The 22798-nt window shown below is 41.1% G+C and overlaps 1 protein-coding gene across 1 annotated transcript in view; it reads left to right on the top strand.

The window, feature by feature from the left end:
- Positions 1-22798, top strand: part of LOC126456766 (zinc finger protein 879-like) — a 375729-nt gene that overhangs the window by 213690 nt on the left and 139241 nt on the right. Inside the window, exon 6 of the mRNA XM_050092524.1 lies at positions 15136-15303. Coding sequence (XP_049948481.1) covers positions 15136-15303 — 168 coding nt within the window. The remainder of the gene's footprint in view (positions 1-15135; positions 15304-22798) is intronic.

The raw sequence follows: 22798 nt of genomic DNA, 5'->3' as shown, positions 1-22798 counted from the left end.
CAGATCGAGTAAACAAAGTAAGACGTGTGCACACTTTAACAGTCAATTCATAACTGAGTCAGAGTGTAGCGGCCGCTGGCTGGCTGGCCGCTTAGGTGGCGCTGCTGCTGCATGGCTGGCAGACAGCGCCGCACAGTAGAGGACGTGCGTAACTGCGCGGCGGCAGTTTGAAAGATCGGTGAGTCACAACACACACAACTGCTTCTCTTTTCTCCAAATGCCTGTTTAACCTTCTTGTTGACAGTTTCTATCTTTCCCCTAGTGATATATCCTTCTAAATCCTTACATTTGTCCTTTAGTCATTCCTGCACTTTATGTCAGTATTGTTGTTTAGGCATTTGTATTCCCTTTTGCCTGCTTCATTTGCTACATTTTTATATTTTCTAGTTTCACCAACTATATTCAATATCTCCTGTCATATCCAAGTATTTCTAACTAGGTCTTGTCTTTTTCCATATTTCATCCTCTGCTACCTTTACTATTTCATATATGAAAGCTACCATTCATCTTCTACTGTATTTCTTTCCCCTGTTTTGGTCAATCATTGCCTAAAATCATCTGCAGAGCTAGGTGACATAAAATTGTACTGCTGTGATGGTTGACAGCTTCATGTCTGTTTTCATTAATTGTGCTGTTCACAGTAGCTTACCTGCATTCCTATTTTCTTATTTATTATTACCTATATTTGATTTTGTATTCACCTGCCCATAAGCCCTATACCTAACTGCAAACTATGAATTATTTTGGAATAAAGGAGATTATTCACAAAAGGGCGTAGAGATTGTCTGGCTTTCAGAATGCACTTCCTTTTTCAAACTTGTAGGAAAAATATGCACGCACGTGCACACACACACACACACACACACACACACACACACACACACACACACACACAAACACACACAAACTTGAATATGCCTGTCTCCCTAAACTGTGCTCAGTCATCTGAGCATGCGTCTCCTACAAGCTTGAGAAAGGAAATGCATTCTTAAAGCTAGCCAATCTATGTACCTTTTGTTTGTGTACTTCTGATGACGCAATGCTTCTGCCTTTCGGTGAGTCATCTCCTGTATTCCTAGATAATAATTCTCAATCAGAACTTTCTGTACATTATTGTAACTCAGACTGTCCATTTCCAGTATCAAATTTTCTGACCTATCCGTCCAAAAAAGTATTTAACATTTCACACTGCAAGCCATATAGTGTCAGTTTTGTTTCTCCTGATGCCAGACAACATTCTCCTGACTGAGTATTCTATGCCCAGAGATCCGAATGGGGGACTGTTTTAGCTCCAGGATATTTTACCCAAGAAGATGCCATCATCATTTAACCATACAGTATAGCTATATTTAAATAACAGCTGTAGTTTTCCCTTGCTTTCAGTTGTTCCCAGTATCAGTGTAGCAGAGCCGGTTTGGTAGATGTTACAGTGCCAGATCAGTCAATCATCCAGCTGTTGCTGCTGCCCTTAAACAATGACACGTTTGTGTGGCCTCTCGACAGAAAACCCTCCGTTGCACTGCACCTACGTTAGAGCTATCCGTATCGCTGAGGCACACAAGCCACCTCACCGACGGCAAGGCCTACGATTCGTCAGACATTCTTTCAGCCTCTTCATCATCTGTAGAGCCAGTTGGCATATAAACTTGCACTACTGTGATGAATGTTGGTTTCCTGTCTATCTCAGCTGCAATAATGAGTTCACTGTGCTGTTGACACTATGAGTTCATTCAGATGAAACCTGGCCAGTGCATCTACCTATTTTGCCGTACACATAAGATGGCACCACGTAACTGTGGGTATTGTGGCACCATCTATTGGTAGAGATTGACGCGTGTGCATCATTCGATGTCGCATAGCGGCAGTGCGGTTTCATGCCGAAGAGCAGTTGGTCACACAAATTATCATCCACTACCGAACGTGCAGGTGAATAAACGAGAACAATGAGGAGTGAGGCAGTTTTTGGCATTGGAGGGAATTGAAGGCTGTGAAATGTATCGACACATGAAGGCTGTGTGCAGTGAGTCAAGTCTGTGTCGAAGTGTTGTGTAATGGCGCAGACGATTCCTCGAGGGGCAGGAGTCACTGGAAGGTGATGCTCGTCGTGGATAGTCTCATCCTGTCATCACACCTGAAATGGTTGCGGAAGTGACAGCTTTAGTCTCGGGCAATCGCAGAATCACCGAGGACAAGTTCCATCGGTTACACCACCACCGCCCGCACCATAGTGCATCAGAACTGGAACTTTTGAAAAATCTGTGCGCACTGGGTTCCCCACCAACTGACTGTCGAACAGTGCAATACTCGAATGGCACTGTCTTTGAGTCATCTGCGACATTATCACGAGGAGGAATAGGGCTTTCTGTCGCATATTGTCGCAGGTGATGATTCGCAACGGACAATGAAGTGTGTGACTGGGTCCAGGCATGGATCCAACAGCAGCCTACTAGTTTCTTCAAGGATGGAATTGGCTGGCTAGTGTCGCAGTGGGATAAATATGCAAACGGTTTTGGCAACTATTTTTGAGTGTGTCTACTGTGTATAACTACATTTTTGAGTTAATAAAATTGTTTCCGTAACTTTACACTAGTGACCGGGCTGCATTAGTGACCAGGCTGCATTTGAATGCCCCATATATCTTAACCATATTACTATTTTCATATTCATTATTAGGTCTGCTCCTGCACTACCCTTCTTGACTTTGTGTTGATAACCCAGTAGTGACCCGATCAGAAGCATGTAGCCAGAGGAATCAATACTGGTGATGCGATTTTGGCAACTAGTTTCACTGGTGCTGAATTACTTAATTCTTCAAGATGCGCTAAGAGGTTTTTGGAGTATTTACACTTTCGCTGTGTTTATGAAATTCAAAGTTATGGGTATAATTTTTTTTATTTTTGAAACATTTGTCTGTCTTTAGCAGCTGTCATCCAAATACTGTAACTTATAAATTGTACAGTTCAATTAAATATTTATAAAATACTAAACTTTATTCAATTGAAAAGCTGTTATGTTTGGTTGAAAGATATTAACTTTGATTGAAAACTATTAGGTTTTGTTTGAAATTTCTGGTTTGTTTGTGTTAATTAATTGCCATGTTCAGTGTGTTATTTAGTGGCCATACACAAAGGAGAAAAACATTAAGTGTGAGAAGAACAAAACCAGCTACCAATTGTACTCTAAAAACTGAAAATGGGTACCACCAGACACCAACCACACTTGCTAGGTGGTAGCCTTTAAATCGGCCGCGGTCCGCTAGTATACGTCGGACCCGCGTGTCGCCACTATCAGTGATTGCAGACCAAGCGCTGCCACACGGCAGGTCTAGTCTAGAGAGACTCCCTAGCACTTGCCCCAGTTGTACAGCCGACTTTGCTAGCTATGGTTCACTGACTACATACGCCCTCATTTGCAGAGACGACAGTTTAGCATAGCCTTCAGCTATGTCATTTGCTACGACCTAGCAAGGCGCCATATTCAGTTACTATATGTCTTCTGAACAGATAATATTGTGAATCATGTATTGTCAAGAGCGACATTCCTCATTAATGGATTAAAGTTAAGTATCAAACTAATTACGTCCGCTTTCTGAACACTCATTCCTTGTCATGTTCCAGACCTCACGTCAGTATAGTTCTTCCCTCCTCACGCCAGCCTGCGTGAGCAAAAACACGTGCATTTCGGCCTCCCCTCACAACACGGTGATGGCTCTACTGCCGACACAACTTTTTTGGTTAAGGATATCCTAGAATTTGAAGCCCTTTTGAATATTTTTTCACCATGACTGGCTCAAGAAATAAGTATTTTGTTCAAATTACCACTACCAGTCATAAACTTTGTCAACTATTGTATTAGTTATTTAGCGACATGTTTCGAGAGAATAATTCATCTTCAGGCTAAATGGCATAACAAAAACAATTCTACAATAAGGTCATACTGATGTTACATAGTCTTTTCATAAATGCTGTGGTTATCCTGTGGAAGAGGAGAAAACTTAGTAAGAGGCGATGTCACTTTGGAAGCTGGACTGATGTTTGCATGAAAATGTTTTGTAGCTGTCACTCACTTCGTTCTTCTGCCGTGGCAGTCTCGTGAAGTGCTGAGGTGTTTCCATTTCCGTGGCTCTCTCCGTTTTCTTGGTCACTGTTCACAAATTTTCACTAATGTAGCAGCAACTTGGAAACATGATAACAAACAAATCTGTAGTGCAGTGGACAATATGGCAGTCGAAATACAGCTGGTTTCCATTTGACTATTGATTTGTCGATCTATGTGGTGTCAGATGTTTACGTGTCTTCTGCACATCTTGTTATCGTATTACAGATGTAGGTTGACAAAATACATTACAATTTGAGCCCCTATTATAATATTATTGAACACATCATGATATAAACTATTTATTTTACATATTTCTAAAGTATTGCTGGGGATAGAGTCAAACGACTGTCATGTTATGTATCTTTTATTCTAAGAGTAATGTAGTGAAAATGAAAGGAAATGTGAATTCTTGAAGTCCGTCATTTCATTCAGGATCTCGTTACTCCCCATGTGGCCATGGATGAATATTTCCATTTCTTCCAAGATGTCCATTTGCCAGCTATTTTCTAAATTATGTGGTACTTTGAGATCATTGTCTATTGTAACACTGTGCCCTGTTTCATTTACATGTTTCACTATAGCTGATTTATTCAGTTTGCCAAGTCTGAAACAGTCAATGTGTTCTTTAAAGCGGGGTTTAAAATTTCTTCCCTTTTGGCCAATGTAATATTTGTTGCAATGACTGCATGTAATTCTATGAATTCCTGCTTTGTTACGTTTCTCTGTGGGATGTGAGTGTCATGTGTCAATTTCTTATTTAAGTTGTTGTTGGTGGCAAAGGTGAACCTGATGTGTGTGTGTTTTTTAAACAGCTTGGCTATTTTGTCTGATATGGCACCTAAATATGGTAATGTTATGTACTTGAGTTTTTGGATGTTGTGTGAGGAAATTGTGTCACATTGTTTGTTGTTATTTTTAGTTGTGCGTTGTGATAGTGTGTCTATCTCATGTTTGTGACAAACATTATTATGTGCAATGTATTTGATAGTGTTCATTTCTGTCTCATAGTTGGCAGCATTAAGTGGGAATTTCTGTGCTTTGTTTAAGATGGATCTTAATGCAGCTTGTCTATGTGAGTTGGGATGTGTGGAAGATTTATTAATGACTGTGTCTGTGTATGTTAGGGTTTGGTCTATGTTACTTATTGTCATGTCTAGAAAATTAATTTTGCTATCTTTCTCAGTTCTATGGTGAACTGGATGTTGTGTAAATTATTGAATCTGTTTAATAGAGTTTCTATTTCTTCATCAGATCCATTGTATACAATGAATGTGTCATCAACATATCTGCAGTAGTGTACTATTTTCTGGGTTATTATGTCTTTGTTGTTAAGTATTTTCAATGTGGTTAATGAAAATTTCTGCAATGATTCTACTTAGAGGACTTCCAATTGCTATGCCTACATCTTGTTTGTACATTTTGCCATGAAGTGTAAAATAATTGTGTGAAAGAACAAGCTCTAGCAATTCTATTAATTCAACTACTTCAGCTGTGGACATAGTCTGACCTTTTAATAAATTAATATGTATTTGCGAATGAGCCCATTAGGACTACGCAAATTACTTAGTGGCATGCGTGTGCCTTTCTTTGCGGCCATACTTCTTTCATTCTTTTGCTGTGGACTGATTCCACTTGAGAGGACTTCCCATTGCTATGCCTACATCTTGTTTGTATATTTTGCCATTAAATGTGAAATAATTGTGTGAAAGAACAAGTTTTATGCTAACAAGCCAAGTTGTTCAAGTATTTCAGACACATGAAAACATTAAAACGAAAATACTGAAAACTAACCTAAGCACAAACTTCAACTAAGTCTGTTTGAAAGAGGATTTCACCCCCAAGTTCTTTCTCTGCCAAGTTGGCTCAAAAGAAAGGTGAAAAAAATATGGTTGAAAGCTGAGGTGAAACAACAGTACAAAATAAAACTTCAATATATCAGAATATAAATTGCACTTAGAATTACTACTACTCACGCATCCATTTCAAGTACCTTTCTTTCAGGATGTCATAAATTAAACTCTACACGAAAATTACAACAGAATTAAAGCAAAACATATGAAGAAACTAGGTCAAATCAGAAAATAAAACACTTACCTCACTTACAACACCAAAAGTCAGACTTCCCACAAAAAATTTTCCCGAGAGTAGTCAGTTCCCCAAACATTCATTTTAACAACAACGAACTCTCTCTACTAAACAATGGCCTTAAACATAACCTATAACCAGAACTCAATCAGCAGAACATTAAAGACATCATTTGTTCAGTCCTCAGATATATCCAAACTAAACAAAAATGAACAAACTGTAATAGGACTTAAAACTAACAAATTAACAGAGAAATATGTTAACAGTAATCCACTAAAAGAATCTATAGAAGAGAACCAGTTACTTAAAAACATCAACAAGAAGCTCATTGAGGGCACTGCACTAGCAGTAAAATCTGACAAAGGCAATGCAGTAGTTATCATGGACAAACACGAATATATAAATAAAACACTTGAGTTCTTTCAGAATAATCATATAAAAGAAATCTCTCATGACCCCACACAGAAATTCAACAGTAAACTAAAGAAACAGTTGAATAAAACATGCTTCTTATTAACAAGGGAAGATACACACAGATTAAAAATTATGAACCCAACAGCCCCAAAGTTAAGAGCCCAGTCTAAGATCCGTAAACCTATCCCTATCAGACCAATTGTCAATGCTATTAATCATCCGGGCTACAAAGTTATGCATAAGCTGCATTCAATTTTATAAAAACAATATAAATTTAAAACCTCTCTTTCAGTGGAAAATAGCTACTAAGCAATTCAAAGTATTAAAGATCTTCATATTCCATCCAATGCAAAGCTTGTCTCCCTTGACATAGTAAACTTATATAGCAGCATACCCATCAAAGAATCCATGGATATAATCAAAAGAATTTATTGTCACCATTGATAGGCATGTGTGCATTGATCAGTGAGTATGTTTTGTTTGCACACTTGAGGGTGATCGTTATTAATCTATACTAGGTCAACTCAGAAAATCAAACACTTACCTCACTTACAACACCAAAAGTCAGACTTCCCACAAAAATTTTTCCTGAAAGTAATCAGTTCCCCACTTGAGTTACTGAGTTGAGTATGCTCTTTTTGACTGCAACACCAACTCCTAAATGTGGTGTATTTTTGAGTATCCATTTGTCTGTTTTGCTTTTGAAAAGTCTGTAGTTCCAGAAATCCGTTACATTTTCGTTGGTTGGTCTTGTTTCTTGGAGTGACAGTATTTCCAATTTTTGTTCATTAAGGATTTTCTCTAGTTCATACAGCTTCCCTACCTGCAAGAGAGAATTTATATTTAATGTTCCGAAAAATGTTTTGGTATTTGGGCGAAGTTGGCGAGAGGTGTCTGACTCCCTCTGTATGCATGTCAAGCCAGACTCCCCAGAATCCGATAGTCTGGTTGTGCTGTTGATGGTAGCAGTGGATTGGTTACTGCCTGGAGTACAAATTTGTTTCCTGTCACACTTCATAGTACTTGATCATCACAAGTTTTTGACTGTAGTCCAGTTTCATAGGACTGGAGGGGATAGTTCGAGAACACACATTTCCAGCTCCACCTCTGGTGATCAGACGCTGACCACTTTGCCGCTTGTTGCAAGTCAGACGCAGAGTGAATTTAAGTCAGTTCATCCGCCCTCTCTGCCATTGGGGTTTCCTCTCTCCTGCCTTCAAGACTGTTGACCATTTTCCTCATTCCCTCAGTTGATCCACGGGTGCTTATTTGGCTATGCCTTATTCACACTAGAAGAAATATTCTCCAAAATTCCACAAAACCACGTCAAAATCTTACTGGGCGATTTCAATGCGCAGCTAGGCAAAGAAAGAAAATACAGGAAAACAATAGAAAACTTTCCAGCACATAAATGAACTAATCAAAATGGACGAGATTGGTCGAAGTCTGCAGGATATTCAACCTTAAAATCATGTCAACATATTTCAAGAAGAAACCATCAAAACAAATGACATGGAGATCACCCAACTCACTCATTGGTGAATTCCAAATTGACCATGTAGCAATTTCCTATCCAAACCACAGAGAAATCATGAATATCCAAGTAAGAAAGGGGGCCAAATGTAGAGATAGACCATTACTTCGCAAGAATCAAACTACAGTTAAAACCTCAGAAGTTCATGACAAGGAAGCCATTAATCCCAAAATTTGATGCTAGCTGGATCCAACCATCTTCCACAGAAGAATTAGAGAAAAAAACCCCCAAACAATTGGAAGCAACTCAGAAGCAAACTAATCGAAACCACACAAACACTGATACCTCTGCAAAAAAGAAAAAACACACTTGGTGGAACAAAGAATGTGAACAAGCAATCCAATCTCGACAGAAAGCACACAGTAACTGGAACAGCAGAAAGACTGAGAAGAACTACAAAACATTCTTGGCAGTGAGGAAAGAGACAGCCCAATTAATCAGAAAGACCAAGAGAAAATTTGAAAAGGACCAGCTACTTGAAATCAAGAAAGACTTTAAAAGAAGCAATACGCGAAATTTTTACAAGAATATCAAAACAAAACTCACAGGATATCAGCGGCAAAATCTTTGCTTCATTAAAGGAAATGGGCAATTTGCACTGAGCAATCAAGAAAATTGCAAAGAACTTGCAAGATATTTTGAAAAACTGCTGAACTGCCCAGAAACAACGCAAAGATTTCCGACGCAGGAACCTGAATCCACAAACCTAAACTCATTATCACCAGATGTATAGGAAATCACCAAACAGATCTAACGTCTTAAAAACAATAAAGCTGCAGGTGAAGATGGAATCATAGCTGACTCCTCAAATCAGCAGGCCCAAATATTATAAAAGAAATCACGGAAATAATACAAGACATTTGGCAAACAGATCGAATTCCGGACGACAGGAAAAATGCATTAATTCATCCTCTACACAAGAAAGGAGATAGATTGGATGTAAACAGCAATGGGGGAATCTCATTGATGTCAGTATCTTACAAAATTCTATCCTAGTGCCTTCTCGATAGATCACAGCAACAACTAGAATCAAAAATTGGAGGATATTTGGCAGGATTCAGACCAGGCCATTCATAGGCCAGACATAGAAAACATTCAGAAAAAGGAATGGAAGATCATACGAAAAATTTTAGCCCAAAACTTGTAGATGAACAGTATTGGCTCAGAGGCAAACAGGAAAACAAACAATACTCTATTATTCACAGTGACATTAGAAAATGCAGATTAAGATTCTATGGACACAGAAAAGAATGAATCCCGACAGACTAACAAAGCAAATAGTTGAATTCTATGAAAACAGGAGTAAATCTAAAGCAGACCCAATGAAATGGATTTACGAAATCAAAACAGATTTGAAACTAGCAGGAACTACACCAGAGGATATCAAAAACTGGGAAAACTTCAGATCCAACATTCACAAATGGCAAGTTGACCAAGAGGTGAAGCCAAAGAAGAAAACTGGAACAACGTGGTCTCAAGAAAGCAAAGAAGTCCACAGCAAAAGAATGAAAGAAGTATGGCCACCAAGAAAGGCACACGCATGCCACTAAGTACTTTGCGTAGTCCTAATGGGCTCATTTGCAAACACACATTAATTTATTAAAAGGTCAGACTATGTCCACAGCTGAAGTAGTTGAATTAATAGAATTGCTAGAGCTTGTTCTTTCACACAATTATTTTACATTTCATGGCAAAATGTACAAACAAGATGTAGGCATAGCAATGGGAAGTCCTCTAAGTAGAATCATTGCAGAAATTTTCATTAACCACATTGAAAATACTTAACAACAAAGACATAATAACCCAGAAAATAGTACACTACTGCAGCGGGGACTTCGTGTGCCCCAGGACCGCTACGGTAGCTGAGAAGGCCCTATGGGAACCCTGAAACGTGATGGCTAACGGGGCTCTGGTGAAGCTGCGATAGGCCTAGCAAGCCAGTAGTGGATAAATCAACTGCTTTTAAAAAGGGAACATGCCTCGGATCACGGAACGGATTTAAAGGAAACTGACCAAGCAATGGAAAAGGATTACGAGATGGTTTACGACTGGGCACCTTAAACGTAAGGACTCTAACTGGGAAGTTAAAAGAAATTGTAGAAATGATGGAAAGGAGGAGATTGGACATCTTGGGACTTGCTGAGACTAGGTGGAGAGGAGTTGGTGAAAAACCACTAAGTAAAGGATGTAAACTGTACTGGATAGGGAATGAGAGGGGAAGAAATGGAGTGGCAATAGTGGTCAGAGAGGGTCTGCAGGAGGAGGTGGAAGGTATCAATGATCGAATGATAAAAGCCAGAGTACGAGTGAAAGGAAAAAGCATTGAAATCATCCAAGCATATGCCCCACAGGTGGGGTGTACAAAAAAGGAGAAGGAGGAATTTGAAGATGACATGCAAAAGCAGCTAAATGGAGGAAATCAGATTATAATAGGGGACCTCAATGCACATGTTGGCACAGACAGGGAAGGATTCGAGGAGATAATGGGACCAGAGGGCTGGGGGAACCAAAATAGAGAAGGAAAATTGTTGCTGGAATTCTGCAAGAGGAATGGGCTGGCGATCGCAAATTCCTGGTACAAGAAGAGAAGTAGTCACAAAATAACTTGGTACAGTGGGGACTGGTCCCAAACTTCAGTAGTAGACTATGTACTAGTGGATAGGCAGATGATGAGCAGCCTCACAGATGTTAAGGTCATTCCATCTGAGGCCTTAGACAGTGACCATCGGCTGTTGGTAGCCACCCTGAGAGAGAAAAGAGATAGGAGGGCAACAGATATACAGGAGAAAAGATTGAAGACATGGATGCTGAAAGAGGATGAACGGAGGACCCAGTACCAGACACTGATCAGGAAGAAGCTGCCAAAGGAAGATCAGAGAACAGTGGAAGAAGAATGGGGAGATTTTAAGAGGGCTCTAGTTGAGGCAGCTGAGACTGTGTGCGGAAGAACTAGCACAAAGAGGAGAAGTAGGGAAACCCCATGGTGGAACAACATATGTAAAGAGGCAGTACTTCGAAAGAACAAAGCCTTCAGAGAATGGTTCCAGACCCGAACAGAGGAAGCTAGGGTAAAATATAAGGAAAGCAAGAAAGCGGCACAGACCATAGTAAGGGCGGAGAAGAAGAAGTGGATGGAAAAATGGACAAGAATGTTAGAAGAGGACAGTGAAGGGAACAAAAAAGTACTTTACACCATGGTAAGAAATAAGAGGAACAACAGAAGCGAGTGCCTGAGGATCATGGATAATAATGGAAGAGTTGTGGAGGAAATGCATGAGCTCAAAAAGATTTGGAAGGAGTACTTTGAAGATCTGTTGAATGCCGCCAAGCGGGTAACTAACAGCGATGGAGAGACTAAGGCAGCAGACGAGTATAATAGTGGGGAAATTGATGATCTAACTTGGAATGAAGTGGAAGAAGCCATAAAGAGGATGAAAGGGGGCAAGGCACCAGGTTGGGACGAAGTAACAGTGGATATGATACAAGCAGCAGGAGAAGTAGGAACCCAGTGGCTATACAGAGTGCTGAGGGTGGTGTGGAAGGAGAACAGAATTCCTGAGGATTGGAAGAAAGGAATTATAGTCCCGATCTTCAAGAAAGGGGATAAAAGGAGATGTGAGAACTACAGAGGAATCACCCTACTATGCCACTGTGGAAAAATATATGAAAAGATCCTGGAGAAGAGAATAAGAAGCAGTATTGAAAGTAGACTGCAAGAGGAGCAGTACGGTTTCAGACCGGGTAGATCAACAACGGACCTCATATTTGCGGTAAGGCAACTGCAGGAAAGGCACTATGAGTACGGGAAGGACTTAATCATGGCCTTTTTGGATATTGAGAAGGCGTATGACAGTATCTGTAGGGACAAGCTCTGGGATGTGCTGAACGCAAAAGGGATAGATGAAGAGATAACATGAAAAGTCAGAAAAATGTATGAGGGAAGTGAGAGTTGTGTGAAAGTGGGGAGGGAACGTACTGCATGGTTCAAGCTGGAAAATGGGCTGCGACAGGGAAGTGCACTTTCGCCTTTATTGTTTATTATTGTTATGGATGAAATCCTACAGCAAGTATCAGATGCAATTGGAGATCATAAAATGAAAGCAGTGCTTTTTGCCGATGACCTGATGTTATGGGGAAATTGCGAGAAGGAGGTGCAAGAGCAGTTAGATGCATGGGAGGCAATGGCAGCACAATATGGAATGCATTTCTCTGCAAAGAAAAGTGAAATAATCGTCACAACAAGGAAGAAGAATAGGCCAAATGTGGATATAACTTGTGGAGGGGAAAAACTACAAGTGGTAGAGAACTTCAAGTACCTGGGAAGCGTGCTTGAAAGTAAGGGGGGAAACGCAATGGAAATAAATGAAAGGTGCAGAAAAGCAGGGCAGTTCTACAAATGCATTAGGGGGCTTATTTGGAGCAAGGAGGTGCCACAGAAATCCAAGGGAATTATATACCGAACCTACTTTGTCCCCATATTGGCATACGGAAGTGAGACATGGGTAATGCACAAAAGCGACAAAAGTAGAATAGAGGCTAGTGAAATGAAGTTCCAGAGGAGCAGGTTGGGTGTAACAAGACGAGACAGATTGCGAAATGTGTATGTGAGGGAAAGACTAAAGGAGGAACCAGTACAGGACAGGATAGAAAAATCAAGACTGCAGTGGTATGGACACATGAAGAGAATGGATGAGGGAAGAATTCCAAAGAGGATGTTTGATCTGCAACTGGAGGGGAAGAGGCCCAGAGGAAGACCAAGAGATAGATGGGTGAAGGGAGTGAAGGAATGTGTGATGAGAAGAGAAGAGAACTGGACGAAGGTGGAAGAGGGGGAATGGTGGAAAGACAGAACACAATGGAGAGGCTTGTGTTCCCGACAGACCCAGCCAGTGGCTGGAAACTGTCCAAGATGATGATGACTGCAGATATGTTGATGACACATTCATTGTATACAATGGATCTGATGAAGAAATAGAAACTCTATCAAACAGATTCAATAATTTACACAACATCCAGTTCACCATAGAACTGAGAAAGATAGCAAAATTAATTTTCTAGACATGACAATAAGTAACATAGACCAAACCCTAACATACACAGACACAGTCATTAATAAATCTTCCACACATCCCAACTCACATAGACAAGCTGCATTAAGATCCATCTTAAACAAAGCACAGAAATTCCCACTTAATGCTGCCAACTATGAGACAGAAATGAACACTATCAAATACATTGCACACAATAATGTTTGTCACAAACATGAGATAGACACACTATCACAACGCACAACTAAAAATAACAACAAACAATGTGACATAATTTCCTCACACAACATCCAAAAACTCAAGTACATAACATTACCATATTTAGGTGCCATATCAGACAAAATAGCCAAGCTGTTTAAAAAACACACACACATCAGGATCACCTTTGCCACCAACAACAACTTAAATAAGAAATTGACACATGACACTCACATCCCACAGAGAAACGTAACAAAGCAGGAATTCATAGAATTACATGCAGTCATTGCAACAAATATTACATTGGCCAAAAGGGAAGAAATTTTAAACCCCGCTTTAAAGAACACATTGACTGTTTCAGACTTGGCAAACTGAATTAATCAGCTATAGTGAAACATGTAAATGAAACAGGACACAGTGTTACAATAGACAATGATCTCAAAGTACTACATAATTTAGAAAATAGCTGGCAAATGGACATCTTGGAAGAAATGGAAATATTCATCTATGGCCACATGGGGAGTAACGAGATCCTGAATGAAATGACGGACTTCAAGAATTCACATTTCCTTTCATTTTCACTACATTACTCTTAGAATAAAAGATACATAACGTGACAGTCGTTTGACTCTATCCCCAGCAATACTTTAGAAATATGTAAAATAAATAGTTTATATCATGATGTGTTCAATAATATTATAATAGGGGCTCAAATTGTAATGTATTTTGTCAACCTACATCTGTAATACGATAACAAGATGTGCAGAAGACACGTAAACATCTGACACCACATAGATCGACAAATCAATAGTCAAATGGAAACCAGCTGTATTTCGACTGCCATATTGTCCACTGCACTACAGATTTGTTTGTTATCATGTTTCCAAGTTGCTGCTACATTAGTGAAAATTTGTGAACAGTGACCAAGAAAACGGAGAGAGCCACGGAAATGGAAACACCTCAGCACTTCACGAGACTGCCACGGCAGAAGAACGAAGTGAGTGACAGCTACAAAACATTTTCATGCAAACATCAGTCCAGCTTCCAAAGTGACATCGCCTCTTACTAAGTTTTTTCCTCTTCCACAGGATAACCACAGCATTTATGAAAAGACTATGTAACATCAGTATGACCTTATTGTAGAATTGTTTTTGTTATGCCATTTAGCCTGAAGATGAATTATTCTCTCGAAACATGTCGCTAAATAACTAATACAATAGTTGACAAGGTTTGTTATTGGTAATGATAATTAAGGGAAAAAAAACCCTTACATAAGGATAAGTTAGTCATTTGGTACCCTAATAATGAAAAAGCATAGCAAAGTAGGAAAAAGACATGGTGAAAACAGATGTTGCACTAATTGTAATACTGTTTAATCCAAAAACACCGTTTAACACTAATACTCTTCAGGCTTGTGAAACTTAAGATTATTTCATTTCCTTCCTGATCTGAGGCACCTGTATTTTCTTCACCTCATAGTCTACTGGTTAGCGTTGCGTCTAGATTGCTGGTGTCCCGGATTCAATTCCCCACCAGATCGCAGATTTGGTTCACTCAGTGACTAAGTGTTTCTGTTGTCCTCATCATTTCATCTCATCTCCATCAAGTAGCATCAAATAGAAAGACTGGCACTGGCAGCTGAACAACCCCAGACGGGGCTGATGCCACAGAGTCATTTCATTTTTTTTCTTCATTGTTTTGTATTGAGTGGAGCATTTTCCATTGTTCCTTGACTTTACTACTTTTTTCTTGTTCTAGCTTTGCTACAAAACATACGTTGGAGACCCACCGTAAGATACACACAGGAGAGCGAAATTACATATGCGACGTATGTGGTAAAAGTTTTATAGCGAAAGGCAGTTTAGATTACCACATTTTGACACATTCAGGAGAAAAACCACATCACTGCCCAGTTTGTGGGAAAGGGTAAGTACTTAATGTGTGCTTCATTAATTCTAGGAACTTCAAATATCAAATGTATAGTAGTATGATAAAGAACAGTGTGTAAAGAGTGTATAAAGTAGTTAACTGCATCCTTAAAAGTATGAAATGTGTTGGGAAAGTAATGTGAATAGCAACACTGCACAGACTAAATTCTGTTGCTCCCTTCTTCACACAGCAGTAATGCCGTATCATCCCTTGAATCAATACAGTCTGAATTTACTGCAATTGTTACACACTTGGTGAGAGCACCTGAAGTGAATGTTTAAACAATGGAACTCCAGGGTGGAATAATAACAATATGGGAAGCTTAGATTGTTCCTCACCATAAAGAGGATGCGTTGAGTCGCAGACAAATGCAATGAAAAGAATTCTAAGAATGTTCAGCTTTCCAGCTAGATTGGTCATCAGAACTAGAACACGCACACTTCACACCAGCCCAACTCTGACATGTATGTCCACTGTCATCTCCAGGCACAAAGGAGACTAGAAATGACAGTAGTCATGTGTTTATGAGTTGTGCTTATGTGAATGTGTATGTTTTCTAGTTCTGATGAAGATAGTTTGAAAGCTGAAGATTTCTAGCTCTCTTTTCATTGTGCCTGTCTGCAACTTAATGCCTCCTCTGTATGGAGAGTGGCAATCTGTGCTTTTGATATTGATGAAGTGAAGTTTACTTTGTAAAGAACTTTATGAACTTAACTGGCAAAACCAGGAGCAATGCTGTGCCATCAAATTGTGTGTGGAGCTTGGCAAAACTGCTTTCATGATTTACAAAAATACAAAGAGCTAATGGAGTACATTTCCCACTGAGAGCATAAGTGTTTAGATGTCACATGTTCATTTTAGCATGCTGAGAAGGAGAGGAAGACAGTGCTAGCATGGAAAGTCATTTGACCTCGAGACATACGGCAGTGCAGACGAAAGAGTGAAGTGTCTTGTGAAATAATACCATTGATTGTTGGTGAGAATTCAGTAGGAAACTAAATTTAAAGATTGTCGTGCTTATCAAGTTTTAGCATAGGATGTGGGCAGGCAAAGAATGTTGCAAGAAACCTAATGACTGAGCAGAACAGCAATAAACTGTGTCTCTTTATCTTCGAAACACTTGTAGAAGGAGCTAGAATGCTTCAAAACAGTGCCACCCGTGGGGAATTGTGTATTTTGGAATACGATCCTAAGGCACAACATCGAAAGTCTAGAGACTGAAAATGGGCAAATCAAAAGTAAAATAATTGCTCTTTTTTTATATATATATGCCTCCTGAATGAACTTTTTTTAGGAAGTCCTCTCAGAAAGGGTGGCATTTGTCCAACCAGGCACAGTTTAACAACCCCCCCCCCCCCCGCCCCCCCCCCCCCCCCCCGCCCCATTTGCTGGATCTCACTCCCTATGACTTTTTTTAATTCCCTCAGCTCAAAAAACTGCTCGAAAGGGCATTACTTGGCTGCTGTTGTCATGTTCTTTGGTCAGAAGACTAGTTTGATGCAGCTGTCCATGCTACTGTATCCTCTGAAAGCCCCTCCATTTGTGAATAACTACTGCAACCTACATCCTTTTGAACTTGATTACTGTATTCATCTCTCAGTCTCCCTCTAGAATTTTTACTCGCTGCAGTTCCCTCCAGTACTAAACTGATAAAAGCTTGATGCCTCAGAATGCATCATAATAACTGATCCCTCTACAACGTAAAATCCAGGATGAAATGTAACAATGCTATGAAAAGGATAGTCACTTCTGACCGTATAGCGTAGATGCTGAATCGCAAAAAAAAAAAAAAAAAAAAAAAAAAAATATATATATATATATATATATATATATATATATATATATATATATATATATATATATATATATATATATATATATATAATAGAGGGAAACATTCCACGTGGGAAAAATATATCTAAAAAGAAAGATGATGAAACTTACCAAACAAAAGCGCTGGCAGGTCGATAGACACACAAACATACACACAAAATTCTAGCTTTCGCAACCAATGGTTGCCTCGTCAGGAAAGAAAAATGATCCTAATCCTACTCCTAAGGATCCAACTCCCCAAGGCACTATCCAAATTGAACCATGCCTGGAACAGTTCCGTCCTCCGTCACAGCGGGACCCACCTCCTCTTCCTCAAAATCACCCTCTCCTAACCTTCCAGGAATTTCTGACTTCCAGCCTTGCCTCTCAATCCTTTTTAAAAAAACCTTAATCCTACTCCCAACATCACCACTGCTGAAGCCCAGGCTATCCGTGATCTGAAGGCTGACCGATCCATCGTCATTCTTCCGGCGGACAAGGGTTCCACAACTGTGGTACTTGATCGTCGGGAGTATGTGGCTGAGGGACTGCGTCAGCTTTCAGACAACACTACTTACAAAGTTTGCCAAGGCAATCCCATTCCTGATGTCCAGGCGGAGCTTCAAGGAATCCTCAGAACCTTAGGCCCCCTACAAAACCTTTCACCCGACTCCATCAACCTCCTGACCCCACCAACACCCCGCACCCCTACCTTCTACCTTCTTCCCAAAATTCACAAACCCAATCATCCCGGCCGTCCCATTGTAGCTGGTTACCAAGCCCCCACCGAACGCATCTCTGGCTACGTAGATCAACACCTTCAACCCATTACATGCAGTCTCCCATCCTTCATCAAAGACACCAACCACTTTCTCAAACGCCTGGAATCCCTACCCAGTCTGTTACCCCCGGAAACCATCCTTGTAACCATTGATGCCACTTCCTTATACACAAATATTCCGCATGTCCAGGGCCTCGCTGCGATGGAGCACTTCCTTTCACGCCGATCACCTGCCGCCCTACCTAAAACCTCTTTCCTCATTACCTTAGCCAGCTTCATCCTGACCCACAACTTCTTCACTTTTGAAGGCCAGACATACCAACAATTAAAGGGAACAGCCATGGGTACCAGGATGGCCCCCTCGTATGCCAACCTATTCATGGGTCGCTTAGAGGAAGCCTTCCTGGTTACCCAGGCCTGCCAACCCGAAGTTTGGTACAGATTTATTGATGACATTTTCGTGATCTGGACTCACAGTGAAGAAGAACTCCAGAATTTCCTCTCCAACCTCAACTCCTTTGGTTCCATCAGATTCACCTGGTCCTACTCCAAATCCCATGCCACTTTCCTTGACGTTGACCTCCACCTGTCCAATGGCCAGCTTCACACGTCCGTCCACATTAAACCCACCAACAAGCAACAGTACCTCCATTATGACAGCTGCCACCCATTCCACATCAAACGGTCCCTTCCCTACAGCCTAGGTCTTCGTGGCAAACGAATCTGCTCCAGTCCGGAATCCTTGAACCATTACACCAACAACCTGAAAACAGCTTTTGCATCCCGTAACTACCCTCCCGACCTGGTACAGAAGCAAATAACCAGAGCCACATCCTCATCTCCTCAAACCCGGAACCTTCCACAGAAGAACCCCAAAAGTGCCCCACTTGTGACAGGATACTTTCCGGGACTGGATCAGATTCTGAATGTGGCTCTCCAGCAGGGATACGACTTCCTCAAATCCTGCCCTGAAATGAGATCCATCCTTCATGAAATCCTCCCCACTCCACCAAGAGTGTCTTTCCGCCGTCCACCTAACCTTCGCAACCTCTTAGTTCATCCCTATGAAATCCCCAAACCACCTTCCCTACCCTCTGGCTCCTACCCCTGTAACCGCCCCCGGTGTAAAACCTGTCCCATGCACCCTCCCACCACCACCTATTCCAGTCCTGTAACCCGGAAGGTGTACACGATCAAAGGCAGAGCCACGTGTGAAAGCACCCACGTGATTTACCAACTGACCTGCCTACACTGTGAAGCGTTCTATGTGGGAATGACCAGCAACAAACTGTCCATTCGCATGAATGGACACAGGCAGACAGTGTTTGTTGGTAATGAGGATCACCCTGTGGCTAAACATGCCTTGGTGCACGGCCAGCACATCTTGGCACAGTGTTACACCGTCCGGGTTATCTGGATACTTCCCACTAACACCAACCTGTCAGAACTCCGGAGATGGGAACTTGCCCTTCAGCATATCCTTTCTTCTCGCTATCCGCCAGGCCTCAATCTCCGCTAATTTCTAATTTCAATTTGCCGCCGCTCATACCTCACCTGTCTTTCAACTTCATCTTTGCCTCTGTACATCCGCCCCGACTGACATCTCTGCCCAAAAAATGCCCAAACTCTTTGCCTTTACAAATGTCTGCTTGTGTCTGTGTATGTGTGGATGGATATGTGTGTGTGTGCGAGTGTATACCTGTCCTTTTTTCCCCCTAAGGTAAGTCTTTCCGCTCCCGGGATTGGAATGACTCCTTACCCTCTCCCTTAAAACCCATATCCTTTTGTCTTCCTTCTCCTTCCCTCTTTCCTGACGAGGCAACCATTGGTTGCGAAAGCTAGAATTTTGTGTGTATGTTTGTGTTTGTTTGTGTGTCTATCGACCTGCCAGCGCTTTTGTTTGGTAAGTTTCATCATCTTTCTTTTTAGATATATATATATATATATATATATATATATATATATATATATATATATATATATATATATATATAATTATTATAATAATAATAATGAGCTTTCGGGCAACAAGGCCTTTGTTGGAGATAGAACACACACACACACACACACACACACACACACACACACACACACACATGATCGCAGTCTCTGGCTGCTGAGGCCACACTGCAAGCTGCAGCACATGAGGGAGACACAACTGCGCAGTAGTGTAATGATGCTGGGGCGGGGAGGGGAAAGAATTGCAGGGAAGGATTGGGGGACGGTAAAATGTTACTTCGGTAAAACGCTGCTACTGGGAGGTACAGGGACAAGTAGGAGAGAGGGTAGGGCAGCTGTGTGCAGTTGGGAGGTTAGGCAGGGGAGGGTTAGCACAAAAGGAGAGAGGTAAAAAGATTGTGGGTGTGTAGTTGGATTAAAGGACTGTGTAGTGCCAGAGAGGAAACAGGGAAGGGGCTAGAGGGTAAGGACAAAGACTTGCAAAGGTTGAGGCCAGGAGGGTTACGGGAACATAGGATACATTGCAGGGAGAGTTCTTACCTACGCAGATCAGAAAATATGGTGTTGGTGGGAAGGAACCAGATGGCACCAGCTGTGAAGCAGTCACTGAAGTGAAGAACATTGTGTCGGGTGGAGTGCTCGACAATGAGGTGGTCCAGTTGTTTCTCGGCCACACTGTGTCGGTGGCCGTTCGTGTGGACAGACGGCTTGTTAACTGTCGTGCCCACATAGAATGCAGCACAGTGGTTGCAGCTTAGCTTGTAGATCACATGACTGGTTTCACAAGTAGCCCTGCCTTTGGTGGGATAGGTGATGCTTGTGACTGGACTGAAGTAGGTGGTGTGGTGAGGATGTACGGGACAGGTCTTACATCCAGGTCTATTACAGGGAAATGAGCCATTAGGCAAGGGGTTGGGAGCAGGAGTTGTGTAGGGATGGACAAGGATATTGTGTAGGTCCAGTGGGTGGTGGAATACCACTGTGGGAGAGGTGGGAAGGATAGTGAGTAGGACATTCCTCATTTCAGGGCACGACGAGAGGTAGTCGAAATTCTGATAGAGAATGTGATTCAGTTGCTCCAGTCCTGGCTGGTATGGAGTCACGAGGAGAATGCTCCTCTGTGACCAGGCACTGGGGCCTCAGGCGATGGTTGGAGATTAGAGAGATAAGTCTTGGGAGTTTTGTACAAGGGTGGGAGAGCAGTTACACTTTGTGGAGGTCTCAGTGAAACTCTTGGTGCATTTCGAGAGAGGTAGGTCGTTGCTACAGATATGACGCCCCGGGGTGGCTAGGCTGTACCAAGTTCTTAGATTTGATATGGCTGGAAGTGGTGATGTAGCCATCTTTGAGGTGGAGGTCAACATCGAGGAAGATGGCTTGTTGGATTGAGTAGGACCAGGGGAAGTGAATGGAGGAGAAGGTGTTGAGGTTCTGGAGGAATGTGGATAGGGTGTTATCATCCTCGATACAGATCATGAAGATGTCATCAGTGAATCTGAACTTGGTGAGGAGTTTGGAATTCTGGGTGTTTAGAAAGGATGGAAGGATCATGTACTGCTGTTTGCAGTTAAATGGCCTCAGCAACCAGAGACTACACAGTCGTGTGTGTGTGTGTGTTCTATCTCTGATGAAGACCTTGCTGGCCAAAAGCTCATTTTCTGACAATCTTTTTGCTGTGCATATCTGCTACTCAGAATCTCCATTGTATGAGGAGTAGCAACTATCTTTTTCATAATACTGTATGTGAACTCTCCTTTTAGACAAGTTACACCACAATTTGTTTTCTCCTCAATACTGTTCCATTCTTTCTTATTAGTTACATGATGTAATAATCTAATATTCAGCTTTCTTCTGTAGCACCACATTTAAAACTTCTATACTCTTCTTGTCTGAATTGTTTATCATCCACATTTCACTTCCATATAAGGCTACATTCCAGAAAGACACTTTCAGAAAAGATTTCCTAATGTTGGTGTTGATGAATTTCTCTTCTTCAGAAACATTTTTTGTGCCATTTACAGTCTACATTTTTTATCCCCCCCCCCTCCCCCCCAATTTGACCATCATCTGTTATTTTACTGCTCACATATCAAAACTCCTCTGCCATTTTATTGTCTTGTTTTTTAATCTAATTTTCTCAACATTGCCTGATTTAATTTGACTCCATTCCATTATCCCATTTTTGCTTTTGTTAAAGTTCATCTTGTATTCTCCTTTCAAGAGACTGTCCATTCTGTTCAGCTCCTCTTTCAAGTCCTTTACAGCCTCTGGCAAAATTACAATGCCATCTGCAGATCTTGATGTTCTTATTTCTTCTCCCTGAAATTTCATTTCTTCTTCCGAATTTTCTTTCTTTTCCTTTCTTGCTTGCTCAGTATGCAGATCAAATAACACTGGGTATAGGTTACAACATTGTCTCACTTCCTTCTCAACCACAGTTTCCCTTTCATACCCCTTGTACATATGTATATATAATTTCATGATATGCCTGTATTAGCCATATGCTAAATAATAAAATAAATAAATAACCCCTTGATAACTGCCACCTTGTTTCTGTACAAGTTTTATATAGTCTTTTGTTCCCAGTATTTTGCCTCTGCTACCTTCAGAATTTCAAAGAATGTATTCCAGCCATCGTTGTCAAAAGCTGTAAATGTAGGTTTCCCTCCCTTGTCTTCTCTTTTAAGATAAGTTGTAGGGGCAGTACTGCCACATGTGTTCCTACATTTCTCTGGTATCCAAACTGATTTTCCGGAGGTTGGCTTCTACAAGTTTTTCCATTCTTCTGTAATTAATTCATGTTAGTATTCTTCAACCATTACTTACTGAAATGATAGTGGTTCCTGAAGAGGGGCAGCAGGCTTTTCAGTAGTTGCGGGGGCAACAGTCTGGATGATTGACTGATCTGGCCCTGTAACACTAACCAAAACGGCCTTGCTG

This window comes from Schistocerca serialis, chromosome 2 (genome assembly GCF_023864345.2).
Source record: "Schistocerca serialis cubense isolate TAMUIC-IGC-003099 chromosome 2, iqSchSeri2.2, whole genome shotgun sequence".
NCBI lineage: Eukaryota > Metazoa > Arthropoda > Insecta > Orthoptera > Acrididae > Schistocerca > Schistocerca serialis.
This window is presented reverse-complemented; position numbering and strand designations above follow the sequence as displayed.